General features: G+C 36.5%; 2 protein-coding genes across 7 annotated transcripts; one reads left to right on the top strand and one right to left on the bottom strand.

Moving 5' to 3' along the window:
* Positions 213-3,126, top strand: LOC109721050 (40S ribosomal protein SA-like). Its single transcript, XM_020248470.1, has 5 exons — positions 213-473; positions 1,398-1,660; positions 1,738-1,935; positions 2,076-2,283; positions 2,797-3,126. Exons 1-5 carry the CDS (start codon positions 344-346, stop codon positions 2,916-2,918), a joined length of 921 nt encoding a protein of 306 aa, XP_020104059.1. The 5' UTR covers positions 213-343; the 3' UTR covers positions 2,919-3,126.
* On the bottom strand, positions 3,799-15,644 carry LOC109721048 (phosphoinositide phosphatase SAC2-like). 6 transcript variants are annotated; one of them, XM_020248464.1, is made up of 19 exons: positions 15,323-15,644; positions 14,304-14,508; positions 13,881-14,046; positions 13,467-13,526; positions 13,041-13,263; positions 12,762-12,838; positions 12,444-12,631; positions 12,270-12,367; positions 11,970-12,103; positions 11,770-11,883; positions 10,820-11,144; positions 10,188-10,309; positions 9,934-10,047; positions 9,343-9,525; positions 8,592-8,798; positions 7,640-7,831; positions 6,948-7,067; positions 6,409-6,528; positions 3,799-4,843 (listed from the first exon to the last, which is right to left on the bottom strand). In XM_020248464.1, exons 1-19 carry the CDS (start codon positions 15,575-15,577, stop codon positions 4,819-4,821), a joined length of 2,928 nt encoding a protein of 975 aa, XP_020104053.1. In that variant the 5' UTR covers positions 15,578-15,644; the 3' UTR covers positions 3,799-4,818. The 6 variants fall into 6 exon arrangements, with proteins under 6 accessions (XP_020104053.1, XP_020104056.1, XP_020104054.1 ...); XM_020248467.1 differs by having other exon boundaries at positions 3,812-4,843; positions 12,762-12,833; positions 13,156-13,263; XM_020248465.1 differs by having other exon boundaries at positions 3,812-4,843; positions 7,640-7,828.

Genomic DNA, 16,002 nt, shown 5'->3' on the forward strand with positions numbered 1-16,002 from the left:
TTTTTTTTTTTTTCCTATATGGTGCACGAATATTCGAATAAGAGCAGTGTTTAGTTAAACACGGCCCAGTAAAAATTGGATAGTGACTAGGCCGGGTAAAATAGTGGAAAACAGGTCCGGCCCAAATCCGGCCCGGACGAGGACAATTTGGTAAAATTACTTTGGGCGCTAGGGTTTTTTCGAACGATCCAGTATATAATGACTTAGAACGCCCCCGCACCAGCCTCTTCTCATTGCTTCGTCCCCCTTCGTTCATCTGCGCAAGTTACTAGTTAGGGATCTCTTCGTCCCCTTCCCCCTCAGATCCGTAAACCCTAACCCTAGTTCTCCCTCGTAAGTGGCCATGGCGGCGACGCGGGCGCTCTCGCAGAAGGAGCAGGACATACAGATGATGCTCGCCGCCGACGTCCACCTCGGCACCAAGAACTGCGACTTCCAGATGGAGCGATACGTCTATAAGAGGAGGAGCGATGGTACGAAACAAATCCCCTTTTCCCTCGAGTTCGCTGATCTCTTCTCTCTCTAATGCGGGATCTGTAGCTTGTGTTCTTGTACTTTTATCAAGGTTTGGTGATTTGTTAGAGTTGCGAGTGCTTATTGTTTGCTTGGTACTTTTGGGAAGTCGATTGGGTTTCAGGAAATCTTGGAAACTGGTTATAGTGTATTGAATTCTTGTTTGGTTGCTGTTTTTGATGAATGGCGTTGGAAAAATTCCTTTTTGGAGAATCAACTTTACAGAAAAGTTCTTCTGGGGGCTAAATTGAGGTTAGGCCGAGGTTGTGATATAGCTGTTTAATCTAGTTGAATTAGATAACGAACATTTCAATGACCCTTGTTAGGCTAACAGATAATCATGTGAAAACCAAGATTTTTTAAAAAATTTTGGAACGCTGTAAATGAAGTTGTTGATTGATTTCTTCAATAAATATATGGAGGAATGATCTTGGGAATGTAGGATATACTTACTGAAGGGAATAGTAGACTGGTATGTGTTATAGTACTATCATTTTTGTTTTTAGCATCGGTGCATTCAATTTCCAAGAAGTGCTATCAACTGTCTTAAATTTGTCCAATGCAACCTCACTCTGCGATAGCGGCCGGTGATTTCTGATTGCATGTCGCATTTGATTTACTTCTTCATGTTTACGAGTCATACTACAGCTTGCTCTGTATCTCATATGCATGTTCCTGCGATATCATGCTGATTACCTGTAGGAATTGGTTGTATACTCAGGTTAGCCATGTGGATTTAAATACATGTTGGAACTTTATTTGTTTGTTCTTCTTTCCTTTTTAATGGCCATTCTTTCTCTTGGCTTGTGCTATCAATAATCATGCATTTTCCTCAGCTTATCAATCGACCAAAGTTTATTAGCTGCCTTCCTTGTTTGTCTTAGGTATTTACATTATTAACCTCGGAAGAACCTGGGAGAAGCTTCTCCTGGCAGCTAGGGTCATCGTTGCCATTGAGAACCCTCAGGATATCATTGTTCAATCAGCGAGGCCGTACGGCCAAAGAGCTGTCCTTAAGTTTGCACAATACACTGGTGCTCATCCTATCGCGGGTAGGCACACGCCTGGAACCTTCACCAATCAGCTTCAAACATCCTTCAGTGAGCCTCGCCTTCTTATCCTTACTGATCCTAGAACGGACCATCAGGTGAATATATCAGTGCTACAAGTTTCTATATTAGGCCAATATAGTGCTTGTTGACTCTCAGGTTGTGTTGCCAACAGCCAATTAAGGAATCAGCTCTGGGAAATATACCGACTATTGCCTTCTGTGACACTGACTCTCCCATGCGATATGTCGATATCGGGATTCCCGCGAACAACAAAGGAAAGCACAGCATTGGCTGCCTCTTCTGGCTGCTGGCAAGGATGGTTCTGCAGATGCGGGGCACAATCCTTCCTGGGTGCAAATGGGAAGTGATGGTAAGAGATAGTGATGTTATGTAGTCAGTTTTATGCCCTATCTGTGTAACTAGCAAAGTCTGCTGGCTTTGTCATATTTCCTGTTTACGAAAAATCAATTTTCCCTTTAATTAAGGATAGATTTGATGCGCCTTTCGCAGGTTGATCTATTTTTCTACAGAGATCCTGAAGAAGCAAAGGAGCAGGAAGAAGAGGAGGCGCCCGTGGCCCCTGATTATGGTGCGGTTGCGGAATACACAGGTATCCCCCCTGCTGATCAGTGGACTTCTGACCAGTGGGTCTCTGATGCCGGAGCTGCACCAGCAACCGTTCCTGCAGTGTCTGGTGTTGAGTGGACTGCTGCCCAAGGTCAGTATTCTTCACAACCAGAATTCAAAATATGAAGTACTTCCGCGATTTTAAATTGATCTAGGATAGATCATATCCAACAGAATGAATTGGTAATGTAAATGCTCTAGCATAAATATTGCCTAGGCACTTTCGATGGTATGCAGGCCACCAAGCTAATGTCCTTGTCGTACATTATTGTCGCCTGTCTACTCTGACAGCAAGCAACGGTGCCATCAGTTACATTCAGTTTTTGTGTTGTTTCAAACTATTTAATGTTTTATCGTGCCTGCGATAAGTACCTCGCCTGTTACCACTTGGTGTATTCCTTTCCTTTATCTTTGTCAAAATTTCTGAAATTTACATACTTTTGCTCCCCATATGTCGTGCATCAAAAACAATCATGGCTCATTACTGTGTAATAATACTAAGCATCAAGCTTGCACATGGCATCTGTATTACGGCTGATAGCGTTTACATTGGAAACTTTAATGCGGGCGGGAGGTAAATCTTTTCTTCTCTTTTAAATGACAGCTCCCGTTGCTGGCGACGGATGGGATGCGGCCGCAGCACCAGCACCTGTGAATGGGATCGCCGCCCCGGTTGCTCCCGTTGGTTGGGAGGCTGCTCAACCTGCTGCCACTGGCTGGGAGTAGTGAGACCATTCAACCCTTACTAGTCCCCTTTTCATCTTTTTTTTTTTCATTTTTCAGATGCTGTCAACTAGCTTCTCTTTATTACGAATTTCAACATTAACTCTCTGCTGGTAATACTGTATTTGTTTTTTATTTAATCTAAATTTCCTTTTCCCGGTTTTTGTTTTGAACATGGATAGCGAGCTATATTTTGTTCACATTTGAGATACACGTTTCTCTGCCTCTCCTTGCTCATATTGTTGTGTTCAGGTTAATTTTTTCTTTTTCTTTTTCGCCATGTCGAGTTGAGCGAGGAAAAACAAAAGGGCTCGTATGGTATCCTTAATAAAACTTATTTAGATTTTTAGTATTAAAAGAAAAAAAAAAGGGCAAATTTACATGTATAAGCTAGGCATACAAGTAACATATCGCTCACGTTGAAGTAGAGATTTCATGTGACTGGGTGCGTGGACTTCATATTTGTATTTTATGTATTTGTACCCTTACGGGCTTGATCTTTTACGCTCGGTAATAAACATGCATAAACCATTTATCAAAGTATGCGTCCGGGTAACCGGGTAGCCTAATGTCTCAGATAGTGAATGCTAAATCTTACTTCAGGGATGAAAGATTATTAGTTAATGCCAAGTTTAATAAGTTCATGAAGGGTTGCATTGCGAATGCATCTACAGGTAAACCTACAACCAAAGATTATTAGTTAATGCCAAGTTTAAAAGTTTCATGAAGAGTTGCGTGGCATTGCGAATGCAGCACCGGGTAAACCTACAGACCTGGGAATAAAGGGCCTGCTGCATTCCGATCAACACGCCTAATTCTTAAGAGGGAGAGATAAAATTCAACTCAAGGAATATCTTTACTTGGACACTCACTTCTGAAATGAAAAAAAAAAAAAAGAAGTAAATTTCTACTTTTTTTTTATGCAATCTAACCGTCTCACATACAAATTCTACAGATATAGTTTCCGATTGTAAACAATCAGGAAAAAAATTGTCGTTGTTGCATACTTTCGATCTCTAAATTTTACTATTTACAGCTAACATAAACCAAAAATTGAGTATATGGAAACTAGGGCACCACCCAACATAGAGAACTGAATTAAAAAAAAAAAAAAAAAAAGGGCAAGAAGAAGAAATTCCTACAGCGTTAAGTATTTCTATCACCGCAATTTCTAAACGCTCCCGAAAATACATCATCATATGTAGCAACTTGGTTTGGATTAAAATGTAGGGGGACCACTGAACTGTAAGCCATTTTGAAATAAGCTTTTCATTTCTTTTTTGTTTTTCGATTGACACCCTTTCAACTATAATTATTTTATTTAAGTTATTTTCCTGATTTGATTTGATAATATTTTAAACTTAAATGGATCCACTAGTAATCAGCCATCAATAACTAATAAATTCTGCAGTTCTATCAACATCTAAAGAAGAGCACTACAGCAGTTAATTTTGATCGCATAACTATTGGAATAGAATCTCCAGTTTAATTGGTAAAAATGATTTAAATGAATCAGATTCAAAGGTTGAAGAGGTGCCAATAAATATCTTTTTAAAAAATAACTACGGTGTCTAATTCAAAATGACCTAAAAAGTAGATATGGTCCCTGTACATTTTTACCCAACCTTTTATTTAAAACCAAACGGCCGAGTCGTGCGTGTACAAACGTATGTAGAAACAGGAAACTTCAATTGAAACAGAATATAACTTCCCTAAAGAAAGCTCAAGAAGAGTAAAGAGATCCTACTGAGTTAAAGTGCTTATCTGTGCAGCCGCTGTCATGTATTCTCCACAGTTACTGTCCCCTTCAGTTGCCCTTTCAAATTGAAGATTCTGATAAAACCATGTGACCGTCCAAAGACACGCAATATTGGAACTTTGAACAACGTATAGAGGGAGAATTCTACTCATCCACATCGGTCTCTTCCCTGAACAGAGCGGAAAGAACGAAAACTTAGCAAAGTAAATAACCAATCATTCCGGCAAAGAATTATGAAATTAATAGACAAGTTTATAAATGTTCATTTAGCAGTTTTCATGTCGAGTTTTAGTCATTTTCCTTATATAAGTGTGAAATTAATGACATTAGTTTGGCTGCGTATCTTATGAGCAGATTTGCACGGTAGAGAAATAGTGTGCAAAATAAGTTTAAGAAACAATCTATTAACGCCCTTCAATTCATGACATTGGTATCTTATCTATAAAATATTCCCTTTGCCCAATAAGTTACCTTTGAAGATCTAAATGCCATATCACCCACGAATAACAGACACAGGATAGGCACACCAAATTATAAAGCATGTCAAGCTCGCTATCTTATTCAAGAGAGGTTGTAAGTGCATCATGGAAACTAATATAACATTATCAAAATCAATTCAACTAAGTGATTATAATTAGGGAAAACTTCCAATACCACTCCTGTAGTTTCACACTTTTACACTTTAGTACCCTGTGGTTTAACGTGTATCAATTTAGTGCCCTATGGTTTCATTTTTATCTTCTTATTATCGATTCCCCTAATTTTTTTCATTAAATCAGTGACAAAGTTAAAACTAAATGGTACTAAAGTGAATATTCGATAAACCTAGGTGGGGTATCTGAAGTTTTTTGTATATAATTTAACGAAATATTAATGAAAAAGCCGACGAAAAGATAAAAATGAAACCACATGACACTAACTTGACACACTTTGAACCACAGGGCGGTAAATTAAGAAAGTGCGAAACCACAGGAGTGGTATTTGAAGTTTACCCTTAGGGTGCGTTTGGTTTGCGCTATTGTTTTAAGATTCCTAGTAATCCAATAGGAATAAAAAAATATGACAGTGTTTGGCTAAACGCACTAAGTAATCTAATTGATAATATTGGATTTACTTAGGAATGAGATTCACCCCAAACTACTAATCTCATTCCTTTGAGAGATGATGGGTATCCTCATATTAATGAATTGGGGTAATTATATATGTCTAATCTCTTTCTTTCTCTCCATCCGTCGGCTAGTTGGTATTGTTTTTCTTTAAACTCTAACCTCATATCTCTCTCTAAACTTATCTTTTTCTCTCCAAACTTTAACTTTTTTTCTCTCTCTAAACTAAGCTCTCTCCCCCTCTTTTTCTAAAATCTCAATTCTCTCGCTCCCTCTAACCCCGACTCTATTTCTCTTCCTATTTTCTTTAATTATGCTCTCTCTCTCTAACCTATATTCTCTCTATTTTTTCTAAAAAGATGTTGAAATTTTTTATAACATTATCTAAAATTAATTAACAAAATAAATAAATTAATTGTATATTTTTCGTAATCTTAAATAATATGACTAAATAATATGACCGTGCGAACCAAACACCGGAATGCCACATTCTTAGTAATAGAGTGAATAGGAATAAGATTCTCGGACATCTTTTTACTTCTAGTAATATTTTATAGTGGGAACCAAACGCCCCCTTATAATTAAGTTCATTGTCTACCTATGGATAAAGTTGCAGTAAATATATTACCTTGCACTATTTTCCTCCTCTGAAGAATTCCCAGATGTAAGCCACCTGAGATCCACAAAATTTGATTTACGAAACTCTGCTTCACTTGAAATCCTATACGAACTATCGGGAAAAGCATGCCTGCAGACATCAGTAAAGTGCACTTTTAAAACAGTGAAGATATATTTACACATTTATGGAAAGATAAAATTAAGCAGCTCTTTTCCTCGATGGAACTCTGGAACTGCTAAATCATTATTTTAGATCTATCTCATTATCTCTTTATTTCAATATAGGATTGTAGTTGTAGTAGTTGTTGTTTTTATCTACTCTCTCTCATGAAAATGAGATACTGGTTGAAGCATTAGTGGCAATATTTACTTTTATCCAAGAATGACAGCAGACATGATGCCAAATTAGAAAGCATGTCAAGAAACAACAACAATCTGTCGAAAGTGCATCACTCTAGCTAAAATAGGGTTGTCAAAATATTCGCAAATAAGTGATTAAACATATAGTGACTAACTACTCATCACCGAACCAGCAGTAATATAGATTACCTATCCAAAGTTTCCTCATTGGATGAGCTCTCAGAAGACCAATCAAGGTCCTGAAAGTTTGATTTATCAGTCCTTTGCTCCTTTATTTCATAATTATCCGGGCTGTATGGAGAAAAATGCCTGCAGGGAACGCAACATTAGTGTTAAAAAAAAGCAACTGTTGCTCATATTTGTAGATCCGGTTGCTCCTTTAGCACACATAGGCATATCGACGTATGGTTCAGGAGTCATATAACGAGCACGTTAGCCATATTCAATCATGCACTAAGAATATATTTGAGTAGATTTAGCACAACATGTTTATATTAACTAGTCATGTACCTTAATCTGTTAAATTTCATATATGAATCTTTTTTAATTTCTCTACTAATCAATTTTTCATACTAAGGCTCCTTATGTGGAATAAGTTACATGAAATTTGCAATCCTGGCACATATAAGTAATTCTGAGAATATCTTTCATGACAATTGTCCTATGCATAGTGCATAGATACACGTATATGCATCCGGCTTCTGCATAGATATTAACGGTACTTTGGCTGCCTGCGTACTGTTATCTGCTTTTAAGAACATTGACACTTGTGGTCAACATAAACTTGATTGAGTAGGCATAATTGTAAAACCTATAGAAAACTAAAACAAGTGATCTGGGGTGCAAGAGCTTTTCAATTAATAAAATGTGAAGAAACTGACCTCTCATACAAGGCACTTTCCGTCATCGAAATTTCTGGTGTTGAACCAAGAGAATCTCTGATGTATTCAGATTCCATCATTTCAGGCACTGCTGAGTTGATGATTTCTTTTTCTCCAGCATCACATATAACCTCACGTATGCTACCGTCACATGTAGCTTCTTGTTTGTGGATCCAGTTGGTAGATGACCTGCTACACAAAAAAGCAGGTTGTTCAACAATATTAATGCTCATATTCAGCTGAGACATTTGAGATGCATATATACAATCAGGTGAATCTTTGTGTTACATGTAATCTGCAAACATAATAGTTGAGTTATATTTTTGTTATAACATATTTTGGTTGAATGAGTCGTGCTTGATATTGTTCATCCCGACTTGATTATTCCACAGCTTATATACGTCACCCTACTATAATTTGGTCAACTAGCATTTAACCACCTCGAGCAATGCCGCCTGCCACCTTCGCCAACTGCCAACAGGCCAATCTTCCTGGGTGACCATCACCACCAGCACCTGGCCACCTCCAGCATATTCTATGATTGCAAGTACTTTTTGGGTAATTTCATCAATTTCCTATTTATGACCTACCAGGCTACACCTTGAAAATCATACAGCCTCTACAAGCAGTGAATTGACCACAAACTAGCTGGGCACGCTCAGGATCCTCTCTTCTCAGTAGGCATACTTTTCCTCCTTAAACCTTCACAAGCGACTGCTCAGTCATGAGCATCACATGTTGAACCCTGGGTAGTCCTCACTCCTCACCCGAGGACATGCCTGAAAGAAACTTACAAAGCCTCTTTTCCATGAATCCTTCTTTCAGGGAAAGGGCTATACAATAAAATACTTATAAAACCACCTAAATTGATTGTGTATGCATGCATAAACGCAATGAATACTGGTACCAATGACCTAGAATGCAAGAGCTTTTCTAAATTAAAGACACTGACCTCCCATGTATGACACTTTCCACAGTAGAAATTTCAGGTTTGGATAAAGGCTCTTTGATATCTTCAGATTCTGTCATAATTGAAGGCACTGCCCGGTTGCTGATTTCTTTTTCTCGAGTATCCCAGACAGGTGCAAAAGAACTTCCATTTGGATCTAGACCTCTATCTTCCCACATTGTGTTTTCTCCTGGGATCTCGTCAGATGACCTGTTTTCGGAAAAGCAGGTTATTCAGCAAAATATTTAAACTTCTCCATAGACATAACTGAAATGCATATTAACCATCAGGAATATCTCTGGATTGCATCGAAAATCTGTAACCAGTATACAAGTGCTACATGGGTCAATGTATGCTCTGATAGTACCTAATGATTACAAGTAACTAAGTAAGATAACAGAGAAATCGCCCTTGCCAAAAGTATTGCAGCAGGAAGGTAAGTTATAACTGTTTGGAAGCATGACAAACTTGAATCATTGGCCAAGAAATCAGATATCAAAAGATATTGATTTTATATCACGGACGTCCTTGTATATATCTTATTTAGGCATATATGAGATGAAAAATGATTCTCAAAATGTGTTACTAAAATACTGTAGTTTCTATTCAAGTAAACAGAAATTGATAGATGCGAAATTGACCATATATCACGAAAAATAAGGCTAGAATTTGTGAATCATGTTAGTATAATAGTATTAGAGGAAATCAAGAGATCTTCAATGATTAAAAACAAAACCAGACTGAAACAACTGACCAGCCATGCGAGCTGTCGCTTTCTGATGCAGACTTAGAACGCCTAGTGACATCTAGAGGTTGATTCATTCTTTGAGGCAGTAATGAGTTGTGAAGTTCTGTTTGTCCAACATTAGAGATGGATAGAGGAATGCTGCTTTCACATCGAATATTGCCCTCTGATACGGCCCTTTTCATAGATGATCTGTCGAGAAAAGCAGGTAGTTTTAGCAACAGTATGTACATATCTATGCACTCAAAATATTTAAGATCCGGTGATGCATACATAAGTAACATAACCATCAACTAAATCAGTGTCATATAATTTTTAAAGCTGATAATAATATTTATGGTGCCATGACTTTTAATATTGTATTACTAAACCTCTAGTTAGGACACGCATTATCCCGAGGGCAAGCATCTCCCCTAGTATTACTTCACTTATGGTCTTTTTAGGCACTGTACTTCCATGTTGAATGCCATATTTAGCAAGTCTTATCTCTCTTGAAGCCCGATGGGCATGCGGCATGCCCAAAAGTTGAACAAGTACATTTTAATTGCTATAATATTTGCAAAATTTGCAAAATGAGGGTGAGAACTAAGATATCGATACCTCCCATTTTCGTCAGTAAAGGCATGTCCTTGCCTCCTGATATTGTAGAGTTGATCCGAATCCAGCGGCCAAAGTGCTGGTTTACCCTGTTGGGGTCGGAAGTACCCCAAGAACCTTCATTTTTTTTCAATAAGATAATACAAAGTAAAATAGTTAAAGCTCAAATTCATTAAACAAAGAAATTCCAAAGGTAGAAATTATGTAAGTATAGATGATTCCAGGCAAGAAAATTTGATATGAAGTTATGAACTTACAAATTTATAGCATCCTGTTTTGCACCATCTGTGAAGGCATTGCTATAATATCGTTCAAAATTTCGGATTAACCCGCAATACTTTGTTATTAGTGGACATTGATCTTTCCGTGAAGCGAATATCTATATGGCATCACAAATGCAACATTAATATTGATGACTGAGTAATGCTGCAACTTTAATCGACAGACTACAATCAAAAAAAGTCTTAATTCAAATTGTTGAATTATGATGGCATGATCTACTCATCCTCTATAGAAATACAAAATGCAAGAAGAACCACAAGTTTAAGTGGTTGGCCAAAATTAAAGACCTCATTACACTGTAGTAATTGATAATGAACATCAACATGATTCATCTGTCCTTGAATTTCATAATACTAGCTACTGGTACACATACATAAATTTTTGGCTTCAATTACAAATAATCATAAAAAAAGGACAGCATAAATTGCAGAAACATATATTTCCCAGGAATAACAATGGAACCATCAAATACCAAAATGTTTATAAAAGTCCATAATAACCATCTAGGCTACATATGGACCTATCAAATGTATGACGAAAGTAGAATCTCTATAATGTCTGGAGTAGCTATAGAATTAGCACTGATGGTGTGTATATAACTAAATACCTTGTTGTGAGCAGAAGAACCAACATACTGTAAAGCAAGCGCGTCACCCATCCCCTGATAGAAATCCATCAGATAACGAGCCAAAGGAGAATCTAAACCAATATTTGGGACATCCAGCAGTTTCAAAACATGGAGCTGACGCCCAAGAGCAGCTAATCCATAGGCATACTGTGCAACATTTGTGCGGTCCAAGCAGTCAATGCAATTTGTCCTGAGGACCCCTCTTTGAAACTTAAGTGGTTTGACCAGATAATTTCCATTAGTTATGACTTTGTTCTCAAGAGCATGTTCCTCATGCGTACCAAAGTTCTCTACCGTATCTTCCCTGCATCCATTGCCCGATGAAACAGCATCATCACCAGCATTTGTTTCGTCAAACACATATCAGATGCACAACATAAAAAAATTGCAGATAGTACAGAAGTGATAAAACTTGTGAATTTTTAACTGGGAATGCAGAATGCCATGCATAGGTAGATCAATGTCCATTACATATATCATAACATGTATGAACATGCAAGCCAAGCTCCATATTGTCTTGTTTAGCTGATTGAGCTCAAAGTCCTGGGTCAAGCTTCACTCATTTATTAAATGACAAAGCTCAAAGCAAGCCAAAATGTACAGAGGTTAAGGAGCTCGCACGATGACTAAACTTTTTAAGAAAATTTAACAAGCAGCGAGACCTGAAACTTGCTCCAAACACCTATCTTAAAGCAATTAAATATGAAACCTTTGCCAAAAGGTTATGAACTATACACCACTTCGATATGAAGGCAGAACATCTACCATGTAAACCAAAGAAAAGCGAAGAATTTTTTTTTTCCTATGTACCTTTAATCGGAAGAGCGACAAACAAATGTTGCAAGATTCAATACTTAAGATGAAAATCAATATATTTACTATCGAGATCAGATTTCAAAAAAAAAAAAATTATAGACAAGAACAACAACCTTAATACATTCTGAGTTCTTGAATTTGGGTTTATCTGACAATAAAAGAAGCCCATTCGATCCAACGGATCTGCCACCACTTTGCCCAGTGATTCCAGCACGTCTCTACGCTCTCTGGAATAAATTTCAACTTAATATTATGAATACATTGCTATCATATGAAGAACAGACAAGAAAAGACCAGTAACTGATATTATTACTTTTTGTAATGCATATTCAGATCCCACTGCAAGAATTTCAAACGATCCTCCTCTGATGAATTATTGTTTAGGTAACAAACTGCACATTCATATTCTGTAGAGAGCAGGGATTCACGGGGCTTCTTCTCAATTCTCTGAATTGCATAGATCATAAATAGGGGGGAAAAAAGGCATATTATTCAAAGTGGTGATATCAACTACTGCCTAATAGAACAAGTAAAAGAGAAGCATGAGATATGAAATACACTATGTACAACCATAACAACCAAAAGAATGAACCGCATTCACACATAAAGTAACCTTATTTAAATCCAATATTGTTATTGGTTTTCCATATCTCTTTGCAAGATCATCAAAATGGCGTTGGGTTGCATTGTAATTCGGATCCTTCCCATGTACTGCAATAAATAAAGGTGAAAAAGGATATCAAAGCTATTTATTCTATTTAGCAGATAACTACTCTATGAAACTTACTAATAATGTTTTGCCTAAATATATGAGCTGAAGTTTCTTGGGACCAATAAAGGGGAATTGAACCCCTATTTTGTACGACAGAGGTTATCTGTGGTGGAATTTCTCCAACTTTGTCTTCAAAAACAATCTGTTCTGTCTCCACATCATTGGCTACTCTACCCTTCTCATTAACACCACGTTTCAGGTACCTGCTTAGGGGGGAAAGTTAAAATACATATATGGGATAATGAGATAACATTCAGTAAAATCTAACAACTATGACAGTTTTAATGCAAACCCTACAGTTAACTTTCTATTAAGAGCATACTCTAGAGTAACCTGGTTCCGGCAAAATAGCGGGAGCGCCTAGCAATGAGTGTGAACATAAAATGTTTCCCTGATACTGGAAGCCTGGACTGAATAGACAAAATAAGTGTGTCAATATTGCATATATGAAAAACTTTCATTGACAATTAACTTAATATAATTATAATAATAAGAAAATTAAATGATCAGAGTGCAAGTCTACATACAAACATGAGAAAGCGTAAATTTTTTTTTTAAAAAAAAAATCTCTCATAATCACATACGTCCAAAAGCACTCCTAAAGAATTTTACCTGTTTGAAAAAACCATACACTAAGGAAACTGTCCAAGTAGTATTTTTGAGATGATTTCGTATCCCACTCGTCAAAAACTCATTCCAAACAAACATTGAGTCATTAAAAACTTGCCCGGTTTCCCCTTTGGATAGGTTCTTCTCGAGACTATGCATGATGTCGTATGAGTAGCTAAAGAAGAAGCCTTTTGTAAGATCGATTGTGCATAGGAGCCTCTTGTATCTATGCAATCAAATGAAAAGCACAAGATACATTAATGTCTCAGCCAAGTGCCAGCATGCAATCGACAAAAATGCTAGTGACAAAGATACTGATTTGATAATATAATCACTAAACATAAAGCGACATAAGAAACTTAAGCCTTTTTGTGTACCCTGTACCCAGAGGAAAGTGTTAGGACATTCTCAAAACTGCAATAAACTTGCCTCAGTACATTAGAAGTAGCCAACTGCTCTGCTGTTGAGGCTTCCGAGAAGATATAGCGGCTAGAAAATCAATAGAGATGGCTTAAAAAAATTTACCTACTCCATATGAATCTCAAAGACTTGTAGAAGCTATAATTCATACTAAAATTACATCTAGATCAGCTAAGTCCTATTAAAGAAATTTAAGACGCATAGCTATCAAATGAATTCTCCAGTGAAGCTCACAGTGCAAAATATACGAAAGACGAGTGCTCTAAACTAAGATGGTTTACCACACAAAAGAGACATATGATCAAGTATTAGCTCCTGAGCACAAAAAGGAAGCAAGATATTAAACTTGCACTGATTATCTTATTAATAATACAATTCACATTACACTTTATAGCGTTTATTACATGCAGAAAGAACAAAGACCTGTTCTCATCCTTAGAATTAGGCATAGTGGACCACAAGACAGGATTTTGAACAGTGATAATTTCGCTCTTGGAGATGGCAAATACCGCATGGCCACAAATCGTACCGATTTTCCTTCTCTTAGTAATGAGCAACATGTAGTATGGACCAAGAAACTTGATAAAACCTGAAAAACAAAGAGTAACTTTCAGATTACTGTATTATATACTCTAATAACCATTAAGGGAAAGACCATATTTAATGTCTCAAAAATCATCTTAACCCTACCAACATGCACGCCCCCTTCCTTCCTCTGTTCCTCATTTACATGTAGAGGTAAAAGAATACAATGCCATAAATGGCGGATGTACTAAGGACTAGCTTTGATATCACATTCCAAAAAGATCGAATTGATAGAAAGCGACTTGGGAAAACATAAATTACCGACAATTCCGTAGCATTTGGTGACCAACTTGAACCCTCCATTTGGCTGATTCTCAGCATGTTTTTGCTCCATCAAGTCATGAAATTCGCGTTTCGAGTACAATCTAGGATCCTCACAGATGCTCAAATTTGATAAATCCCACCTATCAATCTCTAGAACTCTCCATAATGTTTTGTTCTTGTTTCTTCCAACCAAATAGTACTTCTACAATAAGATTGTTCAAGAATTAAAAAAATATATAAAACATCATGTATATGTAATCACGAATTAAACTTTTGATTACATATATCGAATTCCTGCATCAGCCACAAAGCTAGAACAAGTCACAAAAGTATGATATTCATCAAGAAGGGCTTTATAAATCAAAATGGTCTAATTAGCAAAAATGTAGCTAAGTGGTATCTCTTTCAAGAAAGTGAATGGATTTAAAAATTGAATACTTCAAAAAGATATTTCAAAAAAAAAATCCATCCAAATAAGGTGTAAAACCCAACACTCCAATAAAACCACTATTAATTGGTCCCCCCCAAAAAAGAAAATAATATTAAAAGAAATAAAGCATTATCGATGGCATGATTCAAATGCAAAATTATTCCCAAAGATACAAATCCAAAAGTTAAAAAAAAAAAAAAACCATTTATTAAAGAATAAGATGAGTCAAACGTCAAATATAAATACTAAAAACATCATTCTATGTTTAGTTTAAGTTTTTAGAGATAATCGATTATTTTCTATGATTTAATATAATATCAAAGCATGAGGTACTGAGTTCAAATTCTGTCAAGTTATTTAATTTCCTTCCGTTCTAATCAAGTCCAACACCATCCATTCTCTTATAGTTAATGTTTTTTTTTTTTGAGATAAACAATTGTTTCATATAATCTAACATAAAAAAGAACAACTTTTAATCTATTCTTTCTTCTATAAAAACAATGTTATATCATCAATTACAGGTCAACAAAAGATCAGAATCAAAAAGATCAGAATCAAAAAAATCTACGGTTTAATCATCCCTCACCGATCGCGCCTCGTACAGCAGGAATTTCTGAAGCAACCCCGCGCTGGAGCCGACCTCCATCGTCGACGTCGTCGTCCTGATTTCGACCTCCGGATCTCGAGGAGCTCCCGGCGACAACGACGACGACGAATCACCCCAGCATAACGCTTGAAACAAACTTAAACAACAACAAAATAGATCATTATTTCCTCCTCCTCCTCCTCCTCCTCCTCCTCCTCCGATCCTATCATCGTTCTCATTCTCGTTCTCTTCCATTTGAGGAGGAGACCAAAAACAAAAACAAAAACAAAAACAAAAACAAAGAAAAAAAAAATTCTCCCTCTNATATATATATATATATATATATATATAGAGCCACGAGGGTTTATGAAGATATTTTTCGCCGATAAGTTTGTTTTTTGGGCGATTACATCGGATTCAAAAGGGAACGAGAAAGAAAGGATCTTAATAAAAAAAAGTACAAAAAGGCGTAACATGCAAATATGCAAGCACTAAAATGCATGAGACCCTCAACTATTCGTAATTTTGAAATTATGCCCCCTCTGTGTGTAACTCCTCAATTTTCTTTCTTTTTTCAGTTCAGTTATTAAGGTGAAATTTTGTTAACTTTATTAGACTAAAATTATTTAATTTAAAAAATTTAAAGTTAAAAATATGTCAATAAAAAATATAAAATTAGA

Source organism: Ananas comosus, linkage group 15 (assembly GCF_001540865.1).
Source record: "Ananas comosus cultivar F153 linkage group 15, ASM154086v1, whole genome shotgun sequence".
Lineage (NCBI taxonomy): Eukaryota > Viridiplantae > Streptophyta > Magnoliopsida > Poales > Bromeliaceae > Ananas > Ananas comosus.

What these genes read in the sequence shown, in the direction of transcription:
- LOC109721050 (XM_020248470.1), top strand. Translation starts at nt 344, where the DNA reads ATGGCGGCGACGCGGGCGCTCTCGCAGAAGGAGCAGGACATACAGATG. An exon ending in GGTGCAAATGGGAAGTGATG is followed by an intron (nt 1,936 to 2,075) that starts GTAAGAGATAGT and finishes CGCCTTTCGCAG; the next exon opens with GTTGATCTATTTTTCTACAG. An exon ending in TGAGTGGACTGCTGCCCAAG is followed by an intron (nt 2,284 to 2,796) that starts GTCAGTATTCTT and finishes TTTAAATGACAG; the next exon opens with CTCCCGTTGCTGGCGACGGA.
- LOC109721048 (XM_020248464.1), bottom strand. Translation starts at nt 15,577, where the DNA reads ATGGAAGAGAACGAGAATGAGAACGATGATAGGATCGGAGGAGGAGGA. An exon ending in TGCTGTACGAGGCGCGATCG is followed by an intron (nt 14,509 to 15,322) that starts GTGAGGGATGAT and finishes ATCTTATTGTAG; the next exon opens with AAGTACTATTTGGTTGGAAG. An exon ending in TTTACTGACGAAAATGGGAG is followed by an intron (nt 9,526 to 9,933) that starts GTATCGATATCT and finishes TTTTCTCGACAG; the next exon opens with ATCATCTATGAAAAGGGCCG.